Raw genomic sequence first — 27,797 nt, 5'->3', positions numbered from 1 at the left:
AGCCGATGTCACAAAGTGCTATACAGAAACCCCGCCTAAAACCGCAAACAGCAAGCAAAGCAGATTTAGAAGCACAGTGGCTAGGAAAAACTCCCTAGAAAGGCCGGAACCTAAGAAGATACCTAGAGAGGAACCTGGCTCTGGGGTGTGGCCAGTCCTCTTCTGGCTGTGCTGGGTGGAGATTATAACAGAACATGGCCAAGATGTTCAAACATTCATAGATGACCAGCAGGGTCAGATAATGATAATCACAGTGGTTGTCGAGGGTGCAACAGGTCAGCACCTCAGGAGAAAATGTCAGTTGGCTTTTCATAGCCGATCATTCAGAGTTAGAGACAGCAGGTGTGGTAGAGAGAGAGTCCAAAACAGCAGGTCCGGGACAAGGTAGCACGTCCAGTGAACAGGTCAGGGTTCCATAGCCGCAGGCAGAAAAGTTTAAACTGGAGCAGCAGCATGACCAGGACTGGGGACAGCAAGGAGTCATCAGGCGAGGTGGTCCTGAGGCATGGTCCTAGGGCTCAGGTCACCCAAGAGAAGAGACAGAGAAAGAGAGAGAGAATGAGAGAGAGAAAGAGAGAGAAAGAATTAGAGGGAGTATAGTTAAATTCACACAGGACACCGGATAAGACAGGAGAAATACTCCAGATATAACAGAATGACCCTAGCCCCCCAACACATAAACTATTGCAGTCAAAATACTGGAGGCTGAGACAGGAGGGGTCGGGAGACACTGTGGCACTGTCCTGACGATACCCACGGACAGGGCCAAACAGGCAGGATTTAACCCCACCCACTTTGCCTAAGCACAGCCTCCACACCACTAGAGGGATATCTCCAACCACCAACTTACTACCCTGAGACAAGGCTGAGTTTAGCCCACGAATATCTCCCCGGCTGCACGTACCCGAGGGGTTGCCAACCCGGACAGGAAGATCACATCAGTGACTCAACCCACTCAAGTGACGCACCCTTCTTAGGGACGGCATGGAAGAGCACCAGTAAGCCAGTGACTCAGCCCCCGCAATAGGGTTAGAGGCAGAGAATCCCAGTGGAGAGAGGGGAACCGGCCAGGAAGAGAAACAAGGGAGATCCGTCGCTCCAGTGCCTTTCTGTTCACCTTCACACTCCTGGGCCAGACTACACTCAATCATAGGACCTACTGAAGTCTGTCTCGACTGAAGACTTAAAGGTCGAGACCGAGTCTGTGTCTCTCACATGGATAGGCAGATCATTCCATAAAAATGTATCTCTATAGGAGAAAGCCCTGCCTCCAGCTGTTTGCTCAAATTCCAGGGACAGTAAGGAGGCCTGCGTCTTGAGACTGTAGGATACGTATAGGTATGTTTTGCAGGACCAAAGAGGAAAGATAGGGAGGAGCAAGCCCATGTAATGCTTTGTAGGTTAGTAAAACCTTGAAATCAGCCCTAGCCTTAACAGGAAGCCAGTGTAGAGAGCCTATCACTGGAGTAATATGATCACATTTTTTGGTTCTAGTCAAGATTCTAGCAGCCGTGTTTAGCACTAACTGAAGTTTATTTAGTGCTTTATCCGGGTAGCCGGAAAGTAGAGCATTGCAGTAGTCTAATCTAGAAGTGACAAAAGCATTGATACATTTTTCTGCGTCATTTTTGGACAGAAAGTTTCTGATTTTTGCAATGTTACGAAGATGGAAAAAAGCTGTCCTTGAAATATTCTTGATATGTTCGTCAAAAGAGAGATCAGGGTCCAGAATAATGCAGAGGTCCTTCACAGTTTTATTTGAGATGACTGTACAACCATCAAGATTAATTGTCAGATCCAACAGAAGATCTCTTTGTTTCTTAGAACCAAGAACAAGCATCTCTGTTTTGTCCGAGTTTAAAAGTAAAACATTTGCCGCCATCCACTTCCTTATGTCTGGAACACAGACTTCCAGGGAGTGCAATTTTGGGGCTTCAGCATGTTTCATCGAAATTTACAGCTGTGTATCGTCCGCATAGCAGTGAAAGTTAACATTATGTTTCCGAATGACGTCACCAAGAGGTCAAATATATAGTGAAAACAATAGTGGTCCTAAAACGGAACCTTGAGGAACACCGAAATTTACAGTTGATTTGTCAAAAGACAAACCATTCACAGAGACAAACTGATATCTCTCTGACAGATAAGATCTAAACCAGGCCAGAATTTGTCCGTGTAGACCAATTTGGGTTTCCAATCTCTCCAAAAGAATGTGGTGATCGATGATATCAAAAGCAGCACTAAGGTCTAGGAGCACGAGGACAGATGCAGAGCCTTGGTCGGACGCCATTAAAAGGTAATTTACCACCTTCACGAGTGCAGTGTCAGCGCTATGATGGGGTCTAAAACAAGACTGAAGCGCTTCGTATACATTGTTAATTTTCAGGAAGGCAGTGAGTTGCAGCGCAACAGCTTTCTAAACTTTTTGAGAGGAATGGGAGATTCGATATAGGCCGGTAGTTTTTTATATTTTCTGAGTCAAAGTTTGTCTTTTTCAAGAGAGGCTTTATTACTGCCACTTTTAGCGAGTTTAGTGAGTGGTACAGATCCGGTGGATAGGGAGCCATTTATTGTGTTCAACACAGGAGGGCCAAGCACAGGAAGCAGCTCTTTCAGTAGTTTAGTTGGAATAGGGTCCAGTATGCAGCTTGAAGGTTTAGAGGCCTAGACAATTTTCATCAATGATTCAAGAGATATAATATTAAAACACTTGAGTCTCCCTTAATCCTAGGTCCTGGCAGTGTTGTGCAAACTCAGGACAACTGAGCTTTGGAGAAATACGCATATTTAATTGTATTACATTTTTTTTCTAATGATCTTTTCGTCAAAGAAGTTCATGAATTTATCACTGCTGAAGTGAACGCAGTCCTCTCTTGGGGAATGCTGCATTTTAGTTAGCTTTGCGACAGTATCAAAAGTAAATGTTGGATTGTTCTTATTCTCCTCAATTAAGTTGGAAAAATAGGATGATCGAGCAGCAGCGAGGGCTCTTCGATACTGCACGGCACTGTCTATCCAAGCTAGTCGCAAGACTTCCAGTTTGGTGTAGCGCCATTTCCGTTCAAATTTTCTGGAAGCTTGCTTCAGGGCTCGGGTATTTTCCGTATACCAGGGAGCTAGTTTCTTATGACAAATGTTTTTGTTTTTAGGGGTGCGTCTGCATCTAGGCTATTATGCAAGGTTACATTTAGTTCTTATGTCCTTGGGTAGATGAAGGGAGTTTAGAAGGGCATCAAGGAATCTTTGTGTTGTCCGAGAATTTATAGCACAGCTTTTGATGATCATTGGTTGGGGTCTGAGCAGATTATTTGTTGCGATTGCAAACGTAATAAAATGGTGGTCCGATAGTCCAGGATTATGAGGAAAAACATTAAGATCCATAATATCTATTCCACGGGACAAAACTAGGTCCAGAGTATAACTGTGGCAGTGAATAGGTCCGGAGACATGTTGGACAAAACCCACTGAGTCGACGATGGCTCCGAAAGCCTTTTGGAGTGAGTCTGTGGACTTTTCCATGTGAATATTAAAGTCACCAAAAATGAGAATATTATCTGCCATGACTTCAAGGTCTGATAGGAATTCAGGGAACTCAGTGAGGAACGCTGTATATGGACCAGGAGGCCTGTAAACAGTAGTTATAAAAAGTGATTGAGTAGGCTGCATAGATTTCATGACTAGAAGCTCAAAAGAAGAAAACGCAGTCATTTTTTATTTTTTTATTGAAATTTGCTATCGTAAATGTTAGCAACACCTCCACAATTTGCGGGATGCGCGTGTAATACGGTCACTAGTGTAACCAGGAGGAGAGGCCTCATTTAAATTAATCAGGCTTGAACCATGTTTCAGTCAGGCCAATCACATCAAGATTATGATCAGTGATTAGTTCATTGACTATAACTACATTGGAAGTGAGGGATCTAACATTAAGTAGCCCTATTTTGAGATGTGAGATATCACAATCTCTTTCAATAATGACAGGAATGGAGATCTTTGTTCCAGTGAGATTGCGAAGGCGAACACCGCCATGTTGAGTTTTGCCCAACCTAGATCCAGGCACAGACACGGTCTCAATGGGGATAGCTGAGCTGACGACACTGACTATGCTAGTGGGTCCACTAAGCTGGCAGTGTGGCTAACAGTCTGCTGCCTGGTCTGCACCCTAACTCATTGTGGAGCGAGAGGAGTTAGAGCCCTGTCTATGTTCATAGATAAGATCCAGCTAAGATGGAGTCCGTCACTCCTCAGCAGGCCAGGCTTGGTCCTGTTTGTGGGTGAGTCCCAGAAAGAGGGCCAATTATCTACAAATTCTATATTTTGGGAGGGGCAGAAATCAGTTTTCAACCAGCGATTGAGTTGTGAGACTGCTGTGGAGCTCATCACTCCCCCTAACTGGGAGGGGGCCAGAGACAATTACTCGATGTCGACACATCTTTCTAGCTGATTTACCCTCTGAAGCTATTTTGAGCTTCCTGACCTCTGACTGTTTCATCCTAACATCGTTGGTGCCGACGTGGATAACAATATCCCTATACTCTCTACACTCGCTAGTTTTAGCCTTAGCCAGCACCATCTTCAGACTATCCTTAACGTCGGTAGCCCTGCCCCCTGGTAAACAGTGTATGATCGCTGGATGATTATTTTAAAGTCTAATACTACGGATAATGGAGTCGCCAATGACTATGGTGTTCAACTTGTCAGAGCTATTGGTGGAAGGCTTCGGCGTCTCAGACCCCGTAACGGGAGTAGAGACCAGAGAAGGCTCGGCCTCTGACTCCGACTTGCTGCTTAATGGGGAGAACCGGTTGAAAGTTTGTCGGCTGAATGAGCGACACCGGTAGATCATTCCTACAGCATTTCCTCCCAGAAGCCATAAGAAAATTGTCCGGCTGCTGGGACTATGCGAGGCGATTTAAACTACTATCTGTACTTCTTGGTGGCACAGACGCTGTTTCATCGTTCCCTACACTTACATTACCATTGCCTAACGATTGCGTCTGAAGCTGGGCTTGCAGTATGGCTATGGTTCTCCTGTATATTATGAGATAAGTGACTGCAATTAGAAGGCATAATGTTAATGTTACTGCTTAGCTTCGGCTGGTGGAGGTCGTGTAGAACCATGTCCAGATAAAGCGTCCGGGGGGAAAAAGTTGAATGAAAAAAGTCGACCGAGGGAAAAATAAAAAATATAAAACGGTAATTAAAAAGTAAAAACCGTAAAGTTGGCAGGTAGCAAAGAAACGTTAGCAACAAACCGCACAGCAGCACGTAAACAAGTCTACAAGTCTACATCAGCATTCTGCACTTTCCTAATTTACTGTTGTTTGTCAAACATAGATCAACATAAAACTCAGCCTTTCCATTCTTTCCACATTTATATAGGCTTTACGATTATATTGAAGGTTATATTGCTTTACTGAACTTTACTGAACTGAACTTTAATCAGTTTGGTTCCAGATGAATGGGAATATCGTCATTAACCAAGTTTCCATCCACAGTTTTTATGGGAGTAAAGTCATACCATATATAAAAAAAATGTATGACAGCTGTGATGGAAACAGGAAGTTTCGGTACAGTTTTATAAATCCCAACAGGTCATTTGTTCGTTTGACATGGTGGGATCTTTTTCTGTCGGTAAAATGTATTATGTGAGAAATTTGTGCCTTTATGCGCAAATATTGATACAGTATAATAACCATCATATCTAAGTAACTTGAAGTCAAGTTATTATATGGCGGGTGGTCCTCCCACTACGATTTAGGAAACCATACAGTTTATTAGGCTACAGATGAAACTTCACAGGGTGGTGAAAGTGAACTGTGATCTTGATGCTCCTTTCCAATAAATATTGAGGGTATTATTCTGGTGACATGGTGATCGATGCTTGACTGCGTTTGACAAATAAAAATATTCTAGCTCTTATCCATAATAGTCTCATAATATAGATTATACTGCACAGCCTACCTGCACTGTATCTGAGATCTGTTGGCCAGAGCACACGTGCCAAAGCCAGAGTAGGCACATTTGCAATTTATCGCAGCGGCTTTTGTGACAAAACTATTGTTAGAGTTGAAAATCCTATGGAAACATATTGAACATAATATTTTATTAGGTACATGAAAACTTCATCGAAAAAGTACATTTCGTTTGCACGACATCATCACGCACAGATTTTTATTAGCACAAAGTCCATTTGGGGCAAAAAACACCACTGTTGGAAAAATGCATATTTTCTTTATGTGGATTCTAGTATTCACATGAAAACAAAAATTGGATGGAAACCTAGCTATATCCTCAATTTCCCATTGATCTCCAATGAGCTATTGTGTGTGTGTGTGTGAATAAATAGGTTTCCATCCAATTGGCAACACATTTTCATGCGAATATTCTAAAATCTGCATAAAAACAATATGCACATTTCCCCACCAGAGATGTTTCCATCAAATTGACTTGTTGCCGATAAAAGGCCGTGACTGATGAAGTAGTGGACATAAAAATAACTTTTGTGGTTAAATTCCTATGTACGGATAAAAAAATAAAAGTTAAATGGTTTTGTCAAAAAAATGTTTTGCGTCATATAGCGATTGTCGTCTTGGCGTCTACACGCTAACCAGTGAAAACAGTTCGGAAGAGGTCGTGCATACATCATGACGACATTTTGTGACGTTTTTGTTTGTTTTGGACTTCAGTGAGGGATTTTTCGACTGTTCGGAACACAAAACATTTTCTGGAGGCAAGTCCTTTCAGCGATGATTGGTCAACAGCAGGGATACTTCAATAAAGTATTTGTTGTCATTCAACGAGAGGCGACTCGTTTTCATGCACCTTTTTTTAATTGAGAAATACTGCACCAAACATCTTAGTTCGATGTAATATTGCTTGACTAAGATCTCCTCGGCAAAATTAATGACAGGTTTCTTGAGTTATCTCAGACTAATTCGGACTATTTTGGCTACCGTCTCAAAATGGACAAATCAATCAAATCTATTTATAAAGCCCTTCTTACCCAGCCTAAAACCCCAAACAGCAAGCAATGCAGGTGTAGAAGCAAGGTACTATTGCCGTTTTTTTCTAGTTTTTCAAGCAAAGGTCTTTTAAGGCACTTTACGAGATCTCTCTTTCCGTTTGCTTAGCTGAGTTTGGCTTGGCGCCAGCCGAACTGAAGCATGCTGAAGCATTTAGCCAACAGCTCACACATATAGTGCGGGTATAGCCTATATGATACGATTATTATGGACAAAAGAGCGAGATCATTTGTATTTGTCAAATGGCAGCCAAGAATCGATCATCATGTCACCAGAATAAGACCCTTGATAGCATCACTTTCACCAGGATGTGAAGTTCATCATCATTGATTTAATCTGTACCCGAACAAACTGCATGCTTTCCCGAGTAGTATTGGGAGGCCCACACAGACTTTTCATGACTCCAAGTTTATTTCAATATGATAGTTATTATATCAGTATTTGCGCATTAAAGCGTTTCCACAGCCATTTCTCGCATAATTAATTTTACTGACACAAAAGATCCCAGCTTGTCTAGCATATTCTGTCTTGTCTACATTTGGAATGTTTACCGAATAATGTTGTGTTTCTGTCAGGTCTGTCATGACATTTTTATCCAACATGTACTTTACAGCATAAAAGGTTGGATGGAAACTTGGTTAGTATGTCACTTATTTAGCTGTGTGATTATGAACTAGGGCAGTGCATTACTGCGGTTCACAGAGGCTCCTAATGGTAGTGATGCCCTTTACACCTCCACCCACAAGCTTCAAATGGACTTTCACATTTAACTACTTGAATTGGTATTAATGTGAATATATAAAAGTTATTGTTATTAGCTCAAGTACCTTAAGTACAGTACAATCTCAATATCAGTGTGCAGTTAATCATGTATGTTAATCGTCATAGATTCAGTCTTATGGTATTCCATGCTCATTACCCGTCTCTGTGCATGGCCACTGTGGATGGGTCTGTGTTTAGAGACAGTCACAGATGTGCGGCCTGCCTGTTTAACTCACAAGTCAACCTTTATATAATCATGTTAACCTTTCTTTGCATGCTCTGTGTTTGGTCTGTCTGTGTTTGTCACAGCTTGTGTAGCCATTCTGTCATGGCCTCTCAGGGAACAAAGATAATATAGCTGTCATTCTAAGGTCCAGAGGGGACTGTGACTATGTATACTGATCCAATTAATTCAAACTTACATGTGAACTTCCCATTGACATCAATGCATGATTTCAGCTTATACCATGGCATTGTTGAATACTGCTTTCTGATTGGCATGAAGGGCATTCTAGAGAGTGCATTATTTCCCTATAATTGCCTACACTCTATGCCACTGAGCTCAGCTCTGACTGTGTGTTGTGGTTCTCACTGAGGATAGGTAATGATAGCATGTTTCTGTAATGCCATCCCATGGGTCAGCTGTGCATGAGTCTTTGACAGAGGACATGGATGACTCCAGCTGTAAGTGGGTCAGGCCTGTGGTTCCGCCTGGCCCATCTGGCAGAGAGAGATACATGGATTAGAGGGTCTTGGGTCTGCAAGCCGGAGCACTGGAGCAATCCCACCTGCATTATGTGTGGAAGGCAGGAGGATTCACTCTCACTGCTGCATTGAGAGCGATACTGCAGCCTTGCTCCCTAGAGAGACACGCCTGGGCTAGAGCCCTGCTCCTCTTTCTCTCTTTCTCTGGATCTCCCTGTCTCTCTCTCTCCGTCTCTCTCTCTCTGTCTCTCTCTCTCCGTCTCTCTTTCTCTCTCCGTCTCTCTCTCTCTCTCCGTCTCTCTCTCTCCGTCACTCCCTCTCTCCGTCTCTCTCTCCGTCTTGCTCTCTCTCTCTCTCTGTCTCTCTCTCGCTCTGTCTCCCTCTCTCTCCTTGTCTCTCTCTCTCTCTGTCTCTTTCCCTTTCTTTTCTCTCTGTTTTCACAGATTTCACAGTGTCTTCTATCACCATATAGAAGCAGGATCTCATTAAAAGTGTTCTACACTTTTTTTCTCTAACTCTTTGTAAGTACTTCTAGAGTCAGTCTTACACAGAGCCCACTTCTATGTTGGGTGGCTGGGATGAGGATTATGATTAAGGCATTTCTTCACTTGTTGACCTTACAGATGAAGTGTGTCTCACACGGAGATGATACATCTCACAAAGTGGCTGTATATGTCAATATTTCACTTACTTTTTATCCCGTCTTAGTTGAAATTGAGAGTGTATGGTACATTCTTATTGTGTGATTTGTTTTCCCCAGTCCACTCCCTGAGCTGTTGACTGATAGATTACATTTCTCTGGGAGTCGTACTGCTGGTGCTCTGGGGCGCCACAGGGACAATTACCCATGCTATATTAACACTATTGTTCAGATAGCGTCCCCGAAAATGGTGAGTTTCTAAACTTTGTCTGTCTTTAGTTAGTAGTGCTGTAGGGCTGTCTCAGGAAGAGAGATAATCAAGTCCCTGTAGTGCAGCAAAGACAGAGGAGAGGAGAGGAGAGGAGAGGAGAGGAGAGGAGAGGAGAGGAGAGGAGAGGAGAGGAGAGGAGAGGAGAGGAGAGGAGAGGAGAGGAGAGGAGAGGAGAGGAGAGGAGAGGAGAGGAGAGGGAATAGAAGAGACAGGATATCCTTTCATGCCTTCTTCTTTTGTTTGTATCTTATTAGGCGAGCCTGCTCCAAATGCCCAAGGGAATTCAGGAAGAATTTTACAATCATATTTATAGTCTGATATATTTGGAAACATCTGTGTTTAATTTATACTGAGTACTGCATTTTAAGGAGGGTGTGTAATGTAATATGCCGAGTCACACACACGCATTCTCACACACATGCACACACATTGGCTTGCAGGCTGTGTAGGATGCCTGCCAGTAATATTCCACTCTGTATTTCTCCACTGCACCACTGAAGCCAGATATAGGGCTATGCTGGGGGAAAGGTGTGGCTTCAGAGACACACACTGTCACATGCAGGTCTCTCTCTGTCTTGTCTCATCCCCCATCTTCTTGTATTGTGTTCTACCCTACCCCATTCTCTTCCTATTACCCTTTTTTCTCTCTCTCTTCGCCATCTCTCTCCTCTCCGTGCCACATCACCTGTGTGCTGCTTGGACAGATGATTCACAAATGTCAACACTTCTATCGGTCATGCATCTCTTTATGTATTATTCAGCAGGGCCAGTGGGGAGGCAGCAGCATCCCTCTTACAAAAATGGTAATCCGTAGCCATCTATCTACCGTTATACAACCATCATTAGTCCACCCTCATCCATTAGTCTGCTCACATCCAAAGGTCATGGGACAGAGCCAAGGGCATAACATTATTACAGATCAGTACGAGAGAGAGAGTGAGAGACAGTGACTGACTGACTGACTGACTGACTGACTGAAAGATGGATGGATGGATGGATGGATAGATAGAGAGAACACACAAAGAGCTACACCTAGATATCCCATTATCTGTAGTATGTCACTGCTGTAAGTATGTGATGTGTTTCTAGTCATGTCATTGTCTTCTAAGATGTATAGCATGTTCTTTATTATGCATTTCTATAGCTGCAAGACCCAGGTCATGATAATCTAGTGTTTCTATCAGTCAGTCTTTTGCATGGCTTGGCTGGTATGTTTCTGTGGAGGGCTGCAGGTGGCAGACCAGGCTAAGCCGAGCTGGGTGCATTGGCTGCTAGCAAGTTCACTGGCGCCCTCTGTCTGTGTAGTGGTGGTGATGGAAGGGGGAAGGATGGGAGTTGTCTCTGGAAGTGTCTTTAGGAGGCTCCAATTTTAGATGTCTTACTCAGCCAAGAGATTTATCCATTAGAACTCCTCAGTGCTTGAAATTGTTTGTAGAGTTCTACCTTTTTTACGTGTCACTGATCCCCCACAATTTCTGTGTGATGGGATGTTCTCTTTACCATGTTATGCATCAGCAGAGACACAGACAAAAAGAAACACTGACTCAAGGCATGCTGGTTTATATTACTATGTCATAATAAATCCAGTTGACCTTGGAGGTTATGTATAAGATGTAGATTTCTGAAATTCAACAGCTACATTCATATGCTGCCACATTCTGTGCAAGTCAGGATTTATCCCCTAGTATATAGTTCACTACCAGCTAGTTTTGTATGAGTAAGGTCCTGTTCAGGTTATTGTACTAAGACAAACCAATCTCTCAATCCATAGGAGAATGAGTACGGTTGTAGTTGTTGGTTAAATGTAATATTAATTGTCACGTGCTTGACGTAGATATACAGTACCAGTCAAAAGTTTGGACACACCTACTCATTCCAGGGTTTTTCTTTATTTTTTACTATTTTCTACACTGTAGAATAATAGTGAAGACATCAAAACTCTGAAATAACACATATGGAATCATGTAGTAACCAAAAAAGTATTAAACAAATCTAAATCTTTTTTATATTTGAGATTCTTCAAAGTAGCCACCCTTTGCCTTGATGACAGCTTTGCACACTCTTGGCATTCTCTCAACCAGCTTCATGAGATTGTCACCTGGAATGCATTTCAATTAACAGGTGCCTTATTAAAATTTAATATGTGGAATTTCTTTCCTTCTTAATAAGTTTGAGCCAATCAGTTGTAGGGGTGATATACAGAAGATAGCCCTATTTAGTTAAATACCAAGTCCATATTATGGCAAGAACAGCTCAAATAAGCAAAGAGAAACGACAGTCCATCATTTCTTCAGTCAATCCGAAAATGTTCAAAAAGTTTCTTCAAGTGCAGTTGCAAAAACCATCAAGCGCTATGATGAAACTGGCTCTCATGAGGACCACCACAGGAAAGGAAGACCCAGAGTTACCTCTTCTGCAGAGGATACGTTCATTGGAGTTAACTGCACCTCAGATTGCAGCCCAAATTTAAATGCTTCACAGAGTTCAAGTAACAGACACATCTCAACATTAACTGTTCAGAGGAGACTATGTGAATTAGGCCTTCATGGTCGAATTGTTGCAAAGAAACCACTTCTAAAGGACACCAATATGACGATGAGACTTGCTTAGGCCAAGAAACACAAGCAGTGGACTTTGGTCTGATTAATCAAAATGTGAGATTTTTGGTTCCAACCGCTGTGTCTTTGTGAGATGCAGAGTAGGTGAACGGAAGGTCTCTGCATGTGTGGTTCCCACCGTGAAGCTGGTGTGATGGTGTGGGGGTGCTTTGCTGGTGACACTGTCACTGATTTATTTAGAATTCAAAGCACACTTAATCAGCATGGCTACCACAGCATTCTGCAGCGACCCACCATCCCATCTGGTGATTTTTATTTAACCTTTGTTTAACTAGGCAAGTCAGTTAAGAACAAATTCTTATTTACAATGACAGCCTACCCCGACCATACCCTAACCCTGACGACGCTGGGCCAATTGTGTGCCGCCATATGGGTCTCCCAATCACGGGGGCTTGTGGTACAGCCTGGAATCGAACCAGGGTTTGTAGTGTAGCCTCTATCACTGAGATGAAGTGGCTTTGACCGCTGCACCACTCGGGAGCCCTTAGTGGGACTATCATTGTTTTTTCAACCCGATAATGATCCAAAACACACCTCCAGGCTGTGCAAGGGCTATTTGACCAAGAAGGAGAGTGATGGAGTGCTGCATCAGATGACCTGGCCTCCACAATCACCCAACCTCATCCCAATTGAGATGGTTTGGGATGAGTTTGACCTTAGAGTGAAGGAAAAGCAGCCAACAAGTGCTCAGCATATGTGGGAACTCCTTCAAGACTGTTGGAAAAGCATTCCTGGTGAAGCTGGTTGAGAGAATGCCAAGAGTGTGCAAAGCTGTCATCAATGCAAAGGATGGCTACTTTGAAGAATCTCAAATATAAAATCTATTTTGATTTGTTTAACACTTTTTTGGTTACTTCATGATTCCATATGTATTATTTCATGGTTTTGATGTCTTCACTATTATTCTACAATGTAGAAAATAGTACAAATAAAGAAAAACCCTGGAATGAGTAGGTGTGTCCAAACTTTTGGCTGGTTCTGTATAATAACACAGACTTAGGAACTAATATAACTGAATTGCTCCTCTGATAGCTAGATATATTGAGGTGTTCGGATAGACAGGGCAGAATTTAGCAGGCACTGTGAAATGTGCACAATGTTGGGACCTCATACAATACTGCAGTGAGTAATGGACACTAGAGGGCACCCAATGTCAGTTCTAGTCTGTGATCACACCCTTCAGCTGCAGGCTGCGGCAGTGTCCAGTCTCGGCTTGAGAACAAGAGAGGGGGAGAGAAAGAGCTGGATAAATAAATGAAACAAGTGGGAGAATGGAGTTTGATAAAGGGAGGGATAGAGAGAGAGAGAGTTTGCCTTGAGTCGTCCCTGTAGCTGTCGTGCCTGTAGCTGGTTGTGTGTCCGCAGTTGCTCTTGATGAGGGTGCTATTCTGCTGTGGTGGGGGCTGTCTGTCTGCTTTTGCTGAGGGCGCTGTTCTGCTGTGGTGGGGGCTGTCTGTCTGCTCTTGCTGAGGGCGCTGTTCTGCTGTGGTGGGGGCTGTCTGTCTGCTCTTGCTGAGTGCTCTCACTGTCCTGTGTCCTCCCCTGTCTGTCTCGCTCTATCTATATGGATCTCTCTAGTTGAAATTCAAATAAGCTTTATTGACAGGAGAGGTACCATCCAATGTTGCAAAAAGCCATTTAAAGTACACAGAAATAACACACAAGACATTGCACAAGTAATCAAAATACCACACAGAATAATAGAATGGACTGGAAATGGATGTTCATTCCCAACTCTATGCTCTCTCTTCTCTCTCTCTCTCTCTCTCTCTCTCTCTCTCTCTCTCTCTCTCTCTCTCTCTCTCTCTCTCTCTCTCTCTCTCTCTCTTTCTCTCTCTCTGTCTCTCTCTCTGTCTCTCTCTCTCTCTCTCTTTCTGTGTGTCTCTCTCTCTCTGTCTCTCTCTCTCTCTCTCTTTCTGTGTGTCTCTCTCTCTCTGTCTCTCTCTCTGTCTCTCTGTCTCTGTCTCTGTCTCTGTCTCTGTCTCTGTCTCTCTCTCTCTTTCAGTGTCTCTCTCTGTCTCTTTCTCTCTTTCTTTCATTCTCACTTGAAGAAGTATTTATATTTTCAATTTGTGTTTGCACAGAATAATTTTCAACTTTCTGAGAGGCACAGTTCTGGGACGCAAAGACAACCCCCTGACAGTTTTGCATTAACTTTTTGTATGTTGAGTTTTGGAATTTGCTATTTTTATAGAACAGGAGAAATGTACCTATCTCTTCTACTCACACTTTCAAGATCTCTTTCACACACTGTATCTACAGTATCTGTGTACTCTTTATTGTGTTTCTGTCTTTCCATCTTTCTATGTCACTCTCTTCACCTCTCACTATACAGTATCTCTCTTCCTGTCTGTGTCAGATATCTTCCTGGTCTTGTTGATGAAAAGCATACCCTGGTCATTAGTACACAGTGTCACTTAGTGTTCCTGTGAAATGTGTTCTGGACCTGTCGTTCTTGACTCACTTGGAAGTGTTGTGTTTTATATACACAGTGAGGATGATATATCTCAATCAGATTCTACAACAGGAAATGGCTCTTATTTACAACGTGGACAACAGATGGGGCAGCTGCCTGACGAGCTCCTTAAAAGAGACAATTAGATAGACAAGATTTAAGATATGAGCCAGAAGAGGTACTTTTCCCTGCTGCAGGAGCCAGGTGGAAGAATTGTGCTGCTGTGTGTGTAATTGATAGGATTGTGTTGTTTTTCAGGCTGTGATAACCAGTTCCTCCAGCTGAAAGACTAAATGTCATGTTGTTCTCTAATCTCATGTCAACAGATGAAAATCAGGATATAAAACCAGGAGATGACTTATTCATTAAATTATTTAGTTACTGCTACCCTTATTTGTTAGTGTAAAGTTTGGAAATTATGCAAACTGTCTAAGTGGAACCATTCCAGATGTAATTTTTCCCTTTGGTTCTTCAGTATCCACCACCATAACATGACATGATTGATAAAGGTGTATTGCTGGTGTGCATCAACAGAATCTCTAGAATAGATTGGCTATTTTAGATATGTTTAGGTGACCTTTCCACCCAGTATTCCTTTTCGAGTCCAGCTCAGAGTTCTCATTTCCTCTTCTTGTGATGGGGTCAGGGTGTCTTGGTCAGCCAGAGTCTTTAGGATGTGGGTTACCCATTGCATATGGTGAGGACTGCGGAAATGGGCTGGCTGCTCAGTGAATCAGTGGTCTGTAGTCCACTGCTTACTGCTGGAATAATTCACCCAGATCCCAAGATCCCCTGGTTCGCTCTGACAGATCTGTTCTCACACTAACACATAGCCTTGCTTGAGTTTAGACTTACAAGTCCATGAGCCTGTGTTGGAGATAATGGGCTTTTCAGGAATGAGTCAGAGACGTTCTCTCTGTCTCTCAAACACGCACGCACGCACGCACGCACGCACGCACGCACACACACACACACACACACACACGTCGCAACATCAAAAGTAAGTAAACACTACCTTTCACATTTGAGTTTAACTTATAAGGTCATAGAGTGTGTAACACAAGCAAATCGTTCCATTCAACGGCCTGTTAGATATAGCTAAAGCTATTGACACACTGACTTCATTGCTCTCTGTACAAAATGTATTGAGCATCATTAACTTGGGTACTCAAGTTGTGATTTAATGCATCACCTGAATTTATTTCACTGAAGTCAGCGCCCCAAACAAAGTGTTTCTCAGGAAATACATGACATTGGCAACACAATATCATCTTGAAGTCTTGTGCCCTCCTGCTTTTAACCACAGAAAGAAGCTTCCTTCTTTTCTGTAGGAAAGAACTTGGCCTACAAATGTAGGATCTTAATTTGATCACGCTGTTTCAGGGGAACTTTGCAGGAAAACAACTGCAGGAAAACAACTTGTAGTCTATTTGAAGTTTAAAAAGGTTTCTGAAGTTTGTAATTTCCACTTTGTAATGTAAGACTTGATTTTCCCTTACAAAAAAATTATAAACCCCTACAAAAATGTACATGAATTATAATCCACATAATAATTCACATTTCCTGTTGCTGCAGGATTATATTCCTGCTGTAGCAAACTGGCTCAAATTAAGATGCTACATCTGTATTTGTTTTCTTGGATGGTAAGGTTAATTCATTATATGTTAATTATATGCTGGAGCAGGTTTGTATTGGCGATTTTCCAACTTCAAGATATTACTAGTCCAAAACTGACAGCATATGACTGACTTTGTGTTAACTTGCTCAATGAAAGTAAACTACTGCATTAAAATCCATAACATTACAGTGAATTCTGCCAGTGCCATAAACTATGTATGCCCACAGATGTTATAAAGACAGATGTTTTAAAGTATCTTCCCAGTAATAAGCCTAGGCCTACCACATGTTCCCCATTCACCAACTCTTGTGCACAGGACTCAATTGCCACTCTGAATAGACAGTAGTTTCAGAGTGACAGATTAATGTACTCTAATTTTGTTGATGGATGCACAGAGAGAGTACCTGGGGCATGCTGGCCAGTATGGTCTGGACTGTGTCGTGTAAATCTGTTAATATTTTGACAATGATGAGGATGATTATAATAATGTTGATGATGATGAAGATGACGATTATTATTGTGATGATGATGTGGAAAGTGATGGTGCTGATAGTTAGGATGATGGTGAAGAAAATAAGTGGGTACCGCGTGCACAGTGGTGATACAGAGAGGGAATGAGACGTAGGGCTTATTGGGGACACCACGGGCATCTTAGATGTGATTATTTCAGCTGACACTCTGAAGTCTAGCACTGACAGCGATCCCTGTGTTAGAGGTTGTGGATGTAAGGGCGATGCTAGTGATCTGCATCGTTATATGCCTTTCCCAAATGTGGCGGTGCAGGGTGCGCTATAGCAGAGGACAGAGCTATAAGAGCTGCTTTAGGGGAAGCCGCCATGCAGCGGTTCAGGTTCAAACTAATCAGGGCAATTACAGTCCCCAAAACGTGCCATGTTTGAGATCGGCTACCTGTTGTAAAATTTGACTGCAGGGTTTTGCGTCGCAGCATGAGGCAGGCTAATTGCACATTTGATATAATGATTAACAAAAGACTATAGGGAATAATTGGTGGGACAACCCAAATTAACAATTTAATTTTCAACCATACAGCTCTGCTGGTTTTCCATATCCATTTAAACGAGTGATGTATTGCAGTGTTGACTCAATTTATCATGTGCACAGACACGGTAAATGGCCATAAATGAAACCATTCTAAGGCGGTGGATTTGTATTCAGTTCCGTTATTTTTCTTAATTAAGGTGCTGATATGTGAAATGCAGCCAACCGTCTTTGAGCACACGGACCCTCCCCGCTGCTCTGCACTGACACCATCACATTGAGCACTGGAGGTAGAGAGAGAGACACAGGGAGAAATTGATGGGGAGGCGGGGGAGGTTGCACCAGTGGGGAAGGAGAAGGGGAGAGAGAGAGAGACCCTGAGCGCGCGAGAGCGAGCTACGCAGCACCAGTGGCAGGGAAACACACCCGTCAGCCGCGCGCTGAGGAGAGAAAAAAGACATCACGGACAAAGGCAACATGGATGCGTTGGAGAAGTATCCGTTCAAACAGATAACGGAATGGATGTGCCGTTCCTCTTGCATTTAACGGGGAACCAATTAACTTGTTTTAATGCGGTGGTGGGGGGCGAGGTACTGCAAGCTAAAAAGGCGGAAAGCTGTATTTAATCCGTCTGCGGATCCCATGAGCTTGCAATGGCTGTTACGGGGATATGTAACTGTATAGGAAACAATGTGGCTCTTTCTTTTGTTGTATTTTTCTTATTTTGTGGCCTTTCACTTGGACAACTACGGTACTCTATTCCTGAGGAATTAGAAAATGGAGCGGCGGTGGGGGATCTTGTGCAGGATTTGGGGTTGGATATCCGAAAGCTCTCCAATCGAAAGATAAAGGTAACCACCAGTGGAAAACGGTATGTGGATGTCAATCCCAAAAATGGAAAATTAATTGTCAATGAAAGAATCGACAGAGAGACGTTGTGTGATTTAAGCAGCACCTGTTTTATACATTTAGAGGTGCTTGTTGAAAACCCATCCGAGGTGCACAGTGTTGAGGTGGAGATTGTGGATGCTAATGACAATGCGCCGAAGTTCCCTAGAGATGAGTATCAATTGGAAATTACAGAATCGGCTTTACCAGGGTCTCGTTTCCCCATTGAGAATGCCCTGGATCCGGACGTGGGATCCAACTCCGTTCGTCTATATCGGCTCAGCCCAAACGAACACTTCGCGCTGGATTCCAACAAACCCTCCATCAACAGCAAGCACATTGAGCTCGTGCTCAAAAAGCCCCTTGACCGCGAGCTGGCGCCTTACCACCAATTAATTCTGACTGCTGCAGATGGCGGAACACAAGCAAAAACCGGTTCAGCTAAAATTAATGTGCGAGTCCTGGACACCAATGACAATGTCCCTGTATTTGACAGCTCAGTGTACAAAGTAAAATTGTTAGAAAACTCACCAAAAGACACACTGGTCATCAAATTGAATGCCACAGACCTTGACGAGGGTACCAATGGTGAGGTGTATTATTCTTTCAGCAGCTACACTCCTGAGAGAGTCAGACAGATGTTCAGCATGGACAGCAACACGGGAGAGATCAGAGTGAGGAGCAATGTGGACTATGAAGAAACCAACTCTTATGAGATGTATATCCAGGCCATGGATAAAGGCCCTGGTGCTGTGGCAGCCCACTGTAAGGTGGTGGTGGAGGTGGTGGATGTGAATGACAATGTCCCAGAGATAGTCCTGTCTTCTCTCTCCAGCCCAGTGAGGGAGGATGCCCGGGCTGACACCGTGGTGGCCCTGATCAGTGTCACAGACCGGGACTCTGGTGCTAACAAACAGGTGAGCCTGGAAATACCCCTGGGCCTCCCCTTCAAGATCAAGTCCTTTAGAAACTACTACACCCTGGTCACCTCCGCTTTCCTGGACCGTGAAACCACCGCTGCCTACAATGTCACCCTCAGCGCCACTGACGGCGGCACCCCACCCCTCTCCTCCCAAAAGACCATACAGGTGGATGTGGCTGATGTGAATGACAATCCGCCACGCTTCGAGCAGACCTCCTACACGGTCTATGTGACGGAGAACAACGCCCCCGGGGCCTCGCTGTGCACTGTGAAGGCCCAGGACTCAGATGTCAACGAGAATGGACGCATCACCTACACTGTCCTCAATGACAACAACCACGGGATCCCTGTCACCTCTTACGTCTCTGTGAAGGCCGAAACGGGAGAGGCCTACGCCCTGCGCGCCTTTGACTATGAGTCACTCAGGGAGTTCCACTTCCAGGTCAAAGCTCAGGATGGAGGCATTCCACCCCTCAGCCGGGTGGCCACTGTCTACATCTACATCATGGACCAGAACGACCACGTGCCTGAGATCGTCAAACCCCCAGGCAACAGTACGCGCTCCACAGAGACAGTCCTGAAGAACGCTGAGGCTGGCGCCCTGGTGACCAAGGTGGTGGCGTACGACGCAGACGCAGGTCCCAATGCCTGGCTGATCTATGTGTTGGATCAGTGCACAGACTTGGAACTGTTCAAGGTGCACGAACACACAGGGGAGATCCGCACCACGCGCAGGGTCTTGGAGGACAACTCCACCTCCTTCAGCATGACTGTACTGGTGAGAGACCACGGCCAGCCGCCTCTCTCCTCCACTGCCACTGTCATTGTGGCTGTCATGGAGGTGCCACCCAAGGTGACCCCTGACCCTAAGAGGGTCATCCGGCCCCACAGCACCCTGCTCTTTTCTAATTTGACCCTCTATCTGATCGTGGCTCTGAGCGCCACCACCTTTGTGTTCCTGGTAACTGTGGTGGTGCTGGCCATCGTGCGCTGCCATGCCTACTGCACCCAGCCTGGCTCCTGCTCCCCCTGCTGCGTATCCCAAAAGACCCCCCCTGACAGCGGGAGCAGCAGCATAGTAGGTGGGGCTGGGGGTGGTGGTGGGGGACAATCCAATAACAATGTGGCGCTGCGGAGAGACCTCAAGGTGGATCCTCACTACATTGAGGTGCGTGGGAATGGCTCTATGACCAAGACCTACTGCTACAAGACCTGTCTGACGGCCACCTCAGGCAGCGACACCTTCATGTTCTACAACACAGGCCGGCCCATTAGCGGCACCTGGGGTTCTGAGCGCTTCTTCACAGGAGGTAGTGGGTTTGTACGGAGACTAAGCATGCCCGACGCTTCACTGCAAGTCTGCCCAGAGGTGCGTCATATTTTTCCTCTTCTTTTAAGCCAAATGACTAACAGGTCATGCATGGCATAACAGAAGTATAGCCTCACAATCTGCCACCTCTCCAGATTACATACTAGGCCAGGGGTGTCAAGCATACAGCCTGCGGGTGGTTTGAGTACAGAAATTATTTAAAAACGATATGCATTTCTCAATATACTTTAAAATGACTAAAACCAAATTGAAAGTGTGTAGAAATTAGAATGAACCTACATTTATAAAGTTTCTTGACTGTGTCCAGCTCGCAAATAATCACAGAAATTAAAACTAGACAGTCTAGGAGTATCAACAATTTATAAAACAAAGGATAGAGGACTGTCTTTTGCCACTTTCGACCGTGAGGAAATATTACACATTTTCAGAGCGGCTCTCTGGACCATGTTGAAGACCGATTGCGGTTCTCAGGGCAGAATGAGTTTGACACCCCTGTACTAGGCTTTATATGTATTAGCTATGTTGGTGTTGGTTGTCTTTAGATGAGTGTTGTAGATCACATTCCATCCTACCACTGTTCTTTGAACTGTCTGTTACATGAAGGGCTGTAGAGGCTCAGTGGTTTTACATGCTAGCTGAAGTCGTTCATTGTCATATTGTTTGCTTTGTTGTCATATTCTTTTTATTTGCCAGTACATCTTGAGACTGCGTCAGATATGACATGTTTCTTTGTGTGTGTGTGTATGGTTGTGTGTCTGTGATTTCTCCAGTTTAAATGTGGCTGCACAGTGTATATATATATATATGTGTGTGTGTGTCTGTGTGTGTCTTTGTGTCTTTTTTTCTTTAGTCACAACAACGTCTGTGTTAAATTGCAGTAACTGAAAGATCCTCTCATAACTTTACTCCTGTATTCCTTCCTCTCCAGTCTGCCACATTGACTCCTCACTCAGAGTTCTCTCTAGCAGTCTTTCCTGCTGTCTCTCCTCTCTATAACCTATTCCACTGCAGCACTAGGCTGCCGTAGGAAAGTGTTGGCATTCATGGTCGAGCATGGCTTAGGAGTCAAGGATGAGTACTACAGGAAATTAAAAATAAATAGCCCTGCATATGTTTACCACAACAGGGCTGGAATGTTACGTATTGCAGCAGCACTCATGATAAACATGTTCTCTATCGAGGAATCACAAGTTTGGTTTTCGTTTAACCTCAGTAAAACTCCCAATAGGGGTACTTCATTACAGACTAGAGCTCAAGTAATTAACGTTCCTGGAGAGTGTGCAAATGGCTGTATTCAGCAGCTGTCTTCTGAAATCCATGGGCTCTCTGCTTCCATTAGCCATGTTTTAAGGTTGATTTATTGTATTTTTGTCTCTGTTTAACTGGCGCGAACATATGTTTACTCTAACGAGCAGAGATCTGGGCTGTGTCCTCTAATGGGTTGGCTGTCGTACGATCTGATGCTCTGCTGTTTCAGCGCTCTACTCTCGGGATTGGATAGATTGATGGTCAAAACATTGTCAGAATGTAGTTCGGAGGTGACATGGGGTTGATTGGAATGTTTTGGGGTTTAGGTTGTGGTCGTGGATGGGTCAAGATGGAGCAATGAGCAGAGGCAGCATCTGGCCAAGATAAGAATGGTGGTGGAAATGAAATTAACTTCCAGCCCCACAAATTAGATTCACTGAGAGAGGTTGTGTCAGAGCAGGAGATACTCCCTTCAGAATGAAACTAATTAAAGAACATTATGTACCCTCTTTATCTGGGGCACCTACTGAAGCCTCAACATGTATGAGTCTTAAACTACTACCGTACTCACCCCTAACCACAGATCTGATGTCTAGGGCTCTAATGATGTCAGTGGTTATGATTTGTGTTTTCAAGATGTACATATTCAAATCTCTGAAGCTCCATTATGAACCTTCATGCAATGTGTAAACCTTGTGGAAAACAAACTACATTCATTGAAAAAACACACATCCACATGGAGCAGCCTTCTGGAGGAGAACATCAATGAACTTGAGTAATGTGTGACTGCCCTAGGAGAGCCTCCCTTTACCTCTTAACCCCAGCCCAACATGAGCAGGGATGGAGGATGTGGTTGGCCTGGTGATGGAGGGGCTCGTCCTGATTGGATTAGCTCAAAGCCCAGCTGCAGTGTGACTGATGAGGCAGTATTTTAAAGGGCTGCCTGGAGCTCTGACCTCACGGCACTCAAGCAAACTTCATCAGGACCACACACACACACACACACACACACACACACACACACACACACACACACACACACACACACACACACACACACACACACACACACACACACACACACACAATGCGACAAACTGACTCATACACAAACTCCTCAATCCTCTCACAGAATAACTCTCACACACACAGGGAGATAGGTAATCTAAGAATGTATCAGTGTGTCTCCCAAAGTCATTGCTTTGGTAAAGGGCATGTGTGTGTGTATCTGATGGCAGTGGCACACTGTCTTCCAGAACTGCAGTGTTCCAATCAGGATGCAGAGCTGGGATGTGCACCATGATTAATTAATGAGACCATATCTGCCCCCCCCCCCTCTCTCTCTCTCTCAGCCGAAGGCCCCAAATGCTGACTGGCAATACTCCACTTCTCTGAGAACAGGGATGCAGAGGTAAGCACTTTACTCTTTTGCCCTCTTGTAAATTCTACCCTCCTTAAAAAGATTCCCAAGCCCCTTACCACTTTTAGCTCTTAGAATTACAGTATATTGCTTTAAGAGAGCATCTCAGTGAAATACTATCAATTGCTTGGGGGAATATTGTTGCAGTGTGTAGCCAAGGAAATGTTGCACCCATTTTACAGTCCAGAGTCGCCATGCTTGTCTGCACAACAAAGACTGGGAGGCAGCCACTCTGACTACTGCACTCTGTGGAAGCACCTGCCTGCAGACAGCATAACATGACCACAGACAGGTCTCAGATGAGATTAGCAACAGCCTCCATAACCACTAGTGGCTCCTCAACATGTGTCTGACCCCACTCAGCCCCCTGTTGCCCTGTTTGGGCCAGCTGTGCCCTGGCTGTCCTGTCAGCCACCCCAGAGGGGTACACACACAGACAGTGGGGCAGAGCCATGCTGTTCTAGCCAGACCCCAGTAGCTCTGCTCCTCTCTGCCATAGTGTATATAGGTCATCTACATTCCGAGCGCCACTCTTCCCAGATACAGGGTCTTTCAGAAGGAACCGTGAAGGACAAATGAGCTGATGAACTGACTGAGAGCTTTTTCAGCCTCAGATCATTACACACACTAATACATGCATGCACATACACGTACGCACATGCACACACACACATATACACAAGCACACACACACACACACACACACACACACACACACACACACACACACACACACACACACACACACACACACACACTATAAAGGGCTGCAGACTGTTTCATTATTTACATGAATGTGTGAATCAGTAGCCCCTGGCGGTTGGGGGGGGGGGGGGGGGGGGGGGGTTGTATGCTCTCTTGGGTAAATAAACAAAACAGTAGGCTAATCTTTTTGAGTGTGAAGTGTGTACTGTATTGTATTATACTGTATTATATGGACTGTAATTACACACATCGTTCAACCCATGATAAAGCAGAAGAGAACATGCAATTCTAGTGCAGCACATACAAGTATAGGCTAGCGGATTTGATAAACATTTTGAAAAATACTGTAATAGGGCCTATTTGTATAATTAGTAGGCTGGTACTGTATATATATATATATATATATATATACGGTACCAGTCAAAAGTTTGGACACACCTACTCATTCAAGGGTTTTTCATTATTTTTTAAAACTATTTTCGACATTGTAGAATAATAGTGAAGTCCTCAAAACTATGAAATAACACATATGGAATCATGTAGTAACGAAAAAAGTGTTTAACAAATCAAAATATTTGTTATATTTTAGATTCTTCAAAGTAGCCACGCTTTGCCTTGATGACACCTTTGCATTCTTGGCATTCTTCACCTGTAATGCTTTTCCAACAGTCTTGAAGGAGTTCCCACATACGCTGAGCACTTGTTGGTTTGGATGACTTGGACCGAAAAGCAGCCATTTCAATTGGGTTGAGGTCGGGTGACTGTGGAGGCCAGGTCATCTAATGCAGCACTCCATCACTCTCCTTCTTGGTCAAATAGCCTTTACATAGCTTGGAGGTGTGTTGGTTCATTGTCCTGTTGAAAAACAAATGATAGTCCCACTAAGCGCAAACCAGAAGGAATGGCGTATCGCTGCAGAATGCTGTGCTAGCAATGCTGGTTAAGTGTGCCTTAAATTCTAAATAAATCACAGACAGTTTCACCAGCAAAGCACCATCACACCACCTCCTCCATGGTTCACGGTGGGAACCATACAAATCAACTCACATTTTATTGGTCACATACACATGGTGAGCAGATGTTATTGGTCACATACACATGGTTAGCAGATGTTATTGCGAGTGCAGCGAAATGCTTATGCTTCTAGATCCGACAGTGCAGCAGTATCTAACAGGTAATATCCAACAATTCCACAACAAAACCTAATATCTAACAAATTACAAAACAAAACCTAATACACATAATCTAAACTCGGCAAAAAAAGAAACGTCCTCTCACTGTCAACTGTATTTATTTTCAGCAAATTTAACATGTGTAAATATCTGTATGAACATAAGATTCAGCAACTGAGACATAAACTGAACAAGTTCCACAGACATGTGACTAACAGAAATGGAATAATGTGTCCCTGAACAAAGGGGGGGTTAAAAAAAAAGTTACAGTCAGTATCTGGTGTGGCCACCAGCTGCATTAAGCACTGCAGTGCATCTCCTCCTCATGGACTGCACCAGATTTGCCAGTTCTTGCTGTGAGATGTTACCCCCATCTTCCACCAAGGCAAGTTCCCGGACATTTCTGGGGGGAATGGCCCTAGCCCTCAACTTCCGATCCAACAGATCCCAGAAGTGCTCAATGGGATTGAGATCTGGGCTCTTCGCTGGCCATGGCAGAACACTGACATTCCTGTCTTGCAGGAAATCACGCACAGATCGAGCAGCATGGCTGGTGGCATTGTCATGCTGGAGGGTCATGTCAGGATGAGCCTGCAGGAAGGGTACCACATGAGGGAGGAGGATGTGTTCCCTGTAACGCACAGCGTTGAGATTGCCTGCAATGACAACAAACTCAGTCCGATGATGCTGTGACACACCGCCCCAGACCATGACGGACCCTCCACCTCCAAATCGTTCCCGCTCCAGAGTACAGGCCTCGGTGTAACACTCATTCCTTCGATGATAAACGCGAATCCGACCATCACCCCTGGTGAGACAAAACCGCGACTCGGCAGTGAAGATAACTTTTTGCCAGTCCTGTCTGGTCCAGCGATGGTGGGTTTGTGCCCAAGGGGCCCCAGGGTTGAGGATCAGCGGAGTGGAGAGGTTGTTACCTACCTTCACCACCTGGGGGCTGCCCGTCAAGAAGTCCAGGACCGAGTTGCACAGGGCGGGATCGAGACCCAGGGTCTCAAGCTTAATGATGAGTTTGGAGGATACTATGGTGTTGAATGCTGAGCTGTAGTTAATGTACAGCATTCTTACATAGGTATTCCTCTTGTCCAGATGGGATAGGGCAGCGTGCAGTGTGATGGTGATTGCATTGTCTGTGGACTTATTGGGACGGTAAGCAAATTTGAGTGGGTCTAAGATGACAGGTAAGGTAGAGGGGGTATGATCCTTTACTAGTCTCTCAAAGCGCTTCATAATGACAGAAGTAAGTGCTACAGGACGATAGTCATTTAGTTAAGTTACCTTAGCTTTCTTGGGAACAGGAACAATGGTAGCCATATTGAAGCATGTGGGTACAGCAGACTGGGATAGCGATTGATTGAATATGTCCGGAAACACACCAGCCAGCTGGTCTGCGCATGCTCTGAGGTTGCGGCTAGGAATGCCGTCTGGGCTGGCAGCCTTGCGAGGGTTACACGTTTAAATGTTTTACTCACATCGGCCACGGAGAAAGAGAGCCCACAGTCTTCGGTAGCAGGCCGTGTTGGTGGCACTGTATTGATCATCCGTTCACCTTCTCTGCATCTCACAAAGACACGGCGGTTGGAACCAAAAATCTCAAATTTGGACTAATCAGACCAAAGGACAGATTTCCACAGGTCTAATGTCCATTGCTTGTGTTTCTGGGCCTAAGCAAGTATTTTCTTCTTATTGGTGTCCTTTAGTAGTGGTTTCTTTGTAGCAATTCGACTATGAAGGCATGATTCACGCAGTCTGCTGTAAACAGTTGATGTCGAGATGTGTCTGTTACTTGAACTCTGTGAAGCATTTATTTGTGCTGCAATTTCTGAGGCTGGTAAGTCAAATGAACTTATCCTCTGCAGCAGAGGTAACTCTGGGTCTTCCTCTCCTGTGGCGGTCCTCGTGAGAGCCAGTTTCGTCATAGCGCTTGATGGTTTTTCCGACTGCACTTGAAGAAACTTTGAAAGTTCTTGAAATTTTACGGATTGTCTGATCTTCATGTCTTCAAGTAAGGATGGACTGTTGTTTCTCTTTGCTTATTTGAGTTGTTCTTGCCATAATATGGACTTGGTCTTTTACCAAATAGGGCTATCTTCTGTATACCAATGCGTCCTTGTCACAACACAACTAATTGGCTCAAATGCATTAAGAAGGAAAGAAATTCCACAAATTAAATTTTAACTATGCACACCTGTTAATTGAAATGCATTTCAGGTGACTACCTCATGAAGCTGGTTGAGAGAATGCCAACAGTGTGCAAAGCTGTCATCAAGGCAAAGGGTGGCTACTTCGAAGAATCTAAAATATATTTTGATTTGTTTAACACTTTTTTGGTTATTACATGATTCCATGTGTTATTTCATTGTTTTGATGTCTTCACTACTATTCTACAATGTAGAAAATAGTAAACATAAAGAAAAACCTTTGAAAGAGTAGGTGTGTTTAATCTTTTGACTTGTACTGTATAGTCTACCTTTCATAATATTTTCCCTAATGTTATTAGCCTATACCTCCTCTTTCTCTCTCTATTGTTGCTTCATTCCTCCTTCCCTTTCAACAGATAAATGAAATAAGTTTTGTTGTCCTCATCTTCATCATTCTAATGACATCCTTGTAATAATATAGGACTAGAATAAGATGCAGACGGCTTTCACTTCTCTTCACGAAGACTGATGGTTATGGGTCTGAATAGATAACTGCTATAGCTACCGCCATCTCGCGTTCACTCTTCTTTCCATCTACCCGTGAGTTATATTGGCTGCTGTATTTAACATTCAGCAAACAAGAGCTTGCATCCCTTTTCAAATAGTCTATTGGTATAAGAAATGCTAAAATAATTATGTCCAACAAGCTATTCTAGTCTAACTTTTTCTGCATGGGACTCCAAGAGCTAAGTAGCAGTTTTTAAGGAGAGGCCAGCAGAGCACAGGTGCTTGCATATTGTGCAAGAGATAGAGGCTGCAAGTTAGAAGCTTATTATGCATAACCCATCATTAATTAGCTA

At 43.9% G+C, this 27,797-nt stretch overlaps 1 protein-coding gene across 4 annotated transcripts in view; it reads left to right on the top strand.

Moving 5' to 3' along the window:
- LOC129815209 (protocadherin alpha-C2-like) overlaps positions 1-27,797 on the top strand; it is a 62,672-nt gene that overhangs the window by 18,166 nt on the left and 16,709 nt on the right. For 3 of the 4 annotated variants that reach the window (XM_055868774.1, XM_055868752.1, XM_055868763.1), the window contains exon 2: positions 22,834-22,892. In XM_055868774.1, the coding sequence (XP_055724749.1) occupies positions 22,834-22,892 (59 nt within the window). Of the gene's footprint in view, positions 1-12,998; positions 20,273-22,833; positions 22,893-27,797 lie in introns of those variants that run through there. The other variant, XM_055868741.1, reaches the window with a different exon arrangement.

Source organism: Salvelinus fontinalis, chromosome 2, assembly GCF_029448725.1.
Source record: "Salvelinus fontinalis isolate EN_2023a chromosome 2, ASM2944872v1, whole genome shotgun sequence".
In the NCBI taxonomy this organism is placed as follows: Eukaryota; Metazoa; Chordata; class Actinopteri; order Salmoniformes; family Salmonidae; genus Salvelinus; species Salvelinus fontinalis.
Note: the sequence above shows the minus strand (reverse complement) of the source record. Positions and strands in the feature narration are given on the sequence as shown.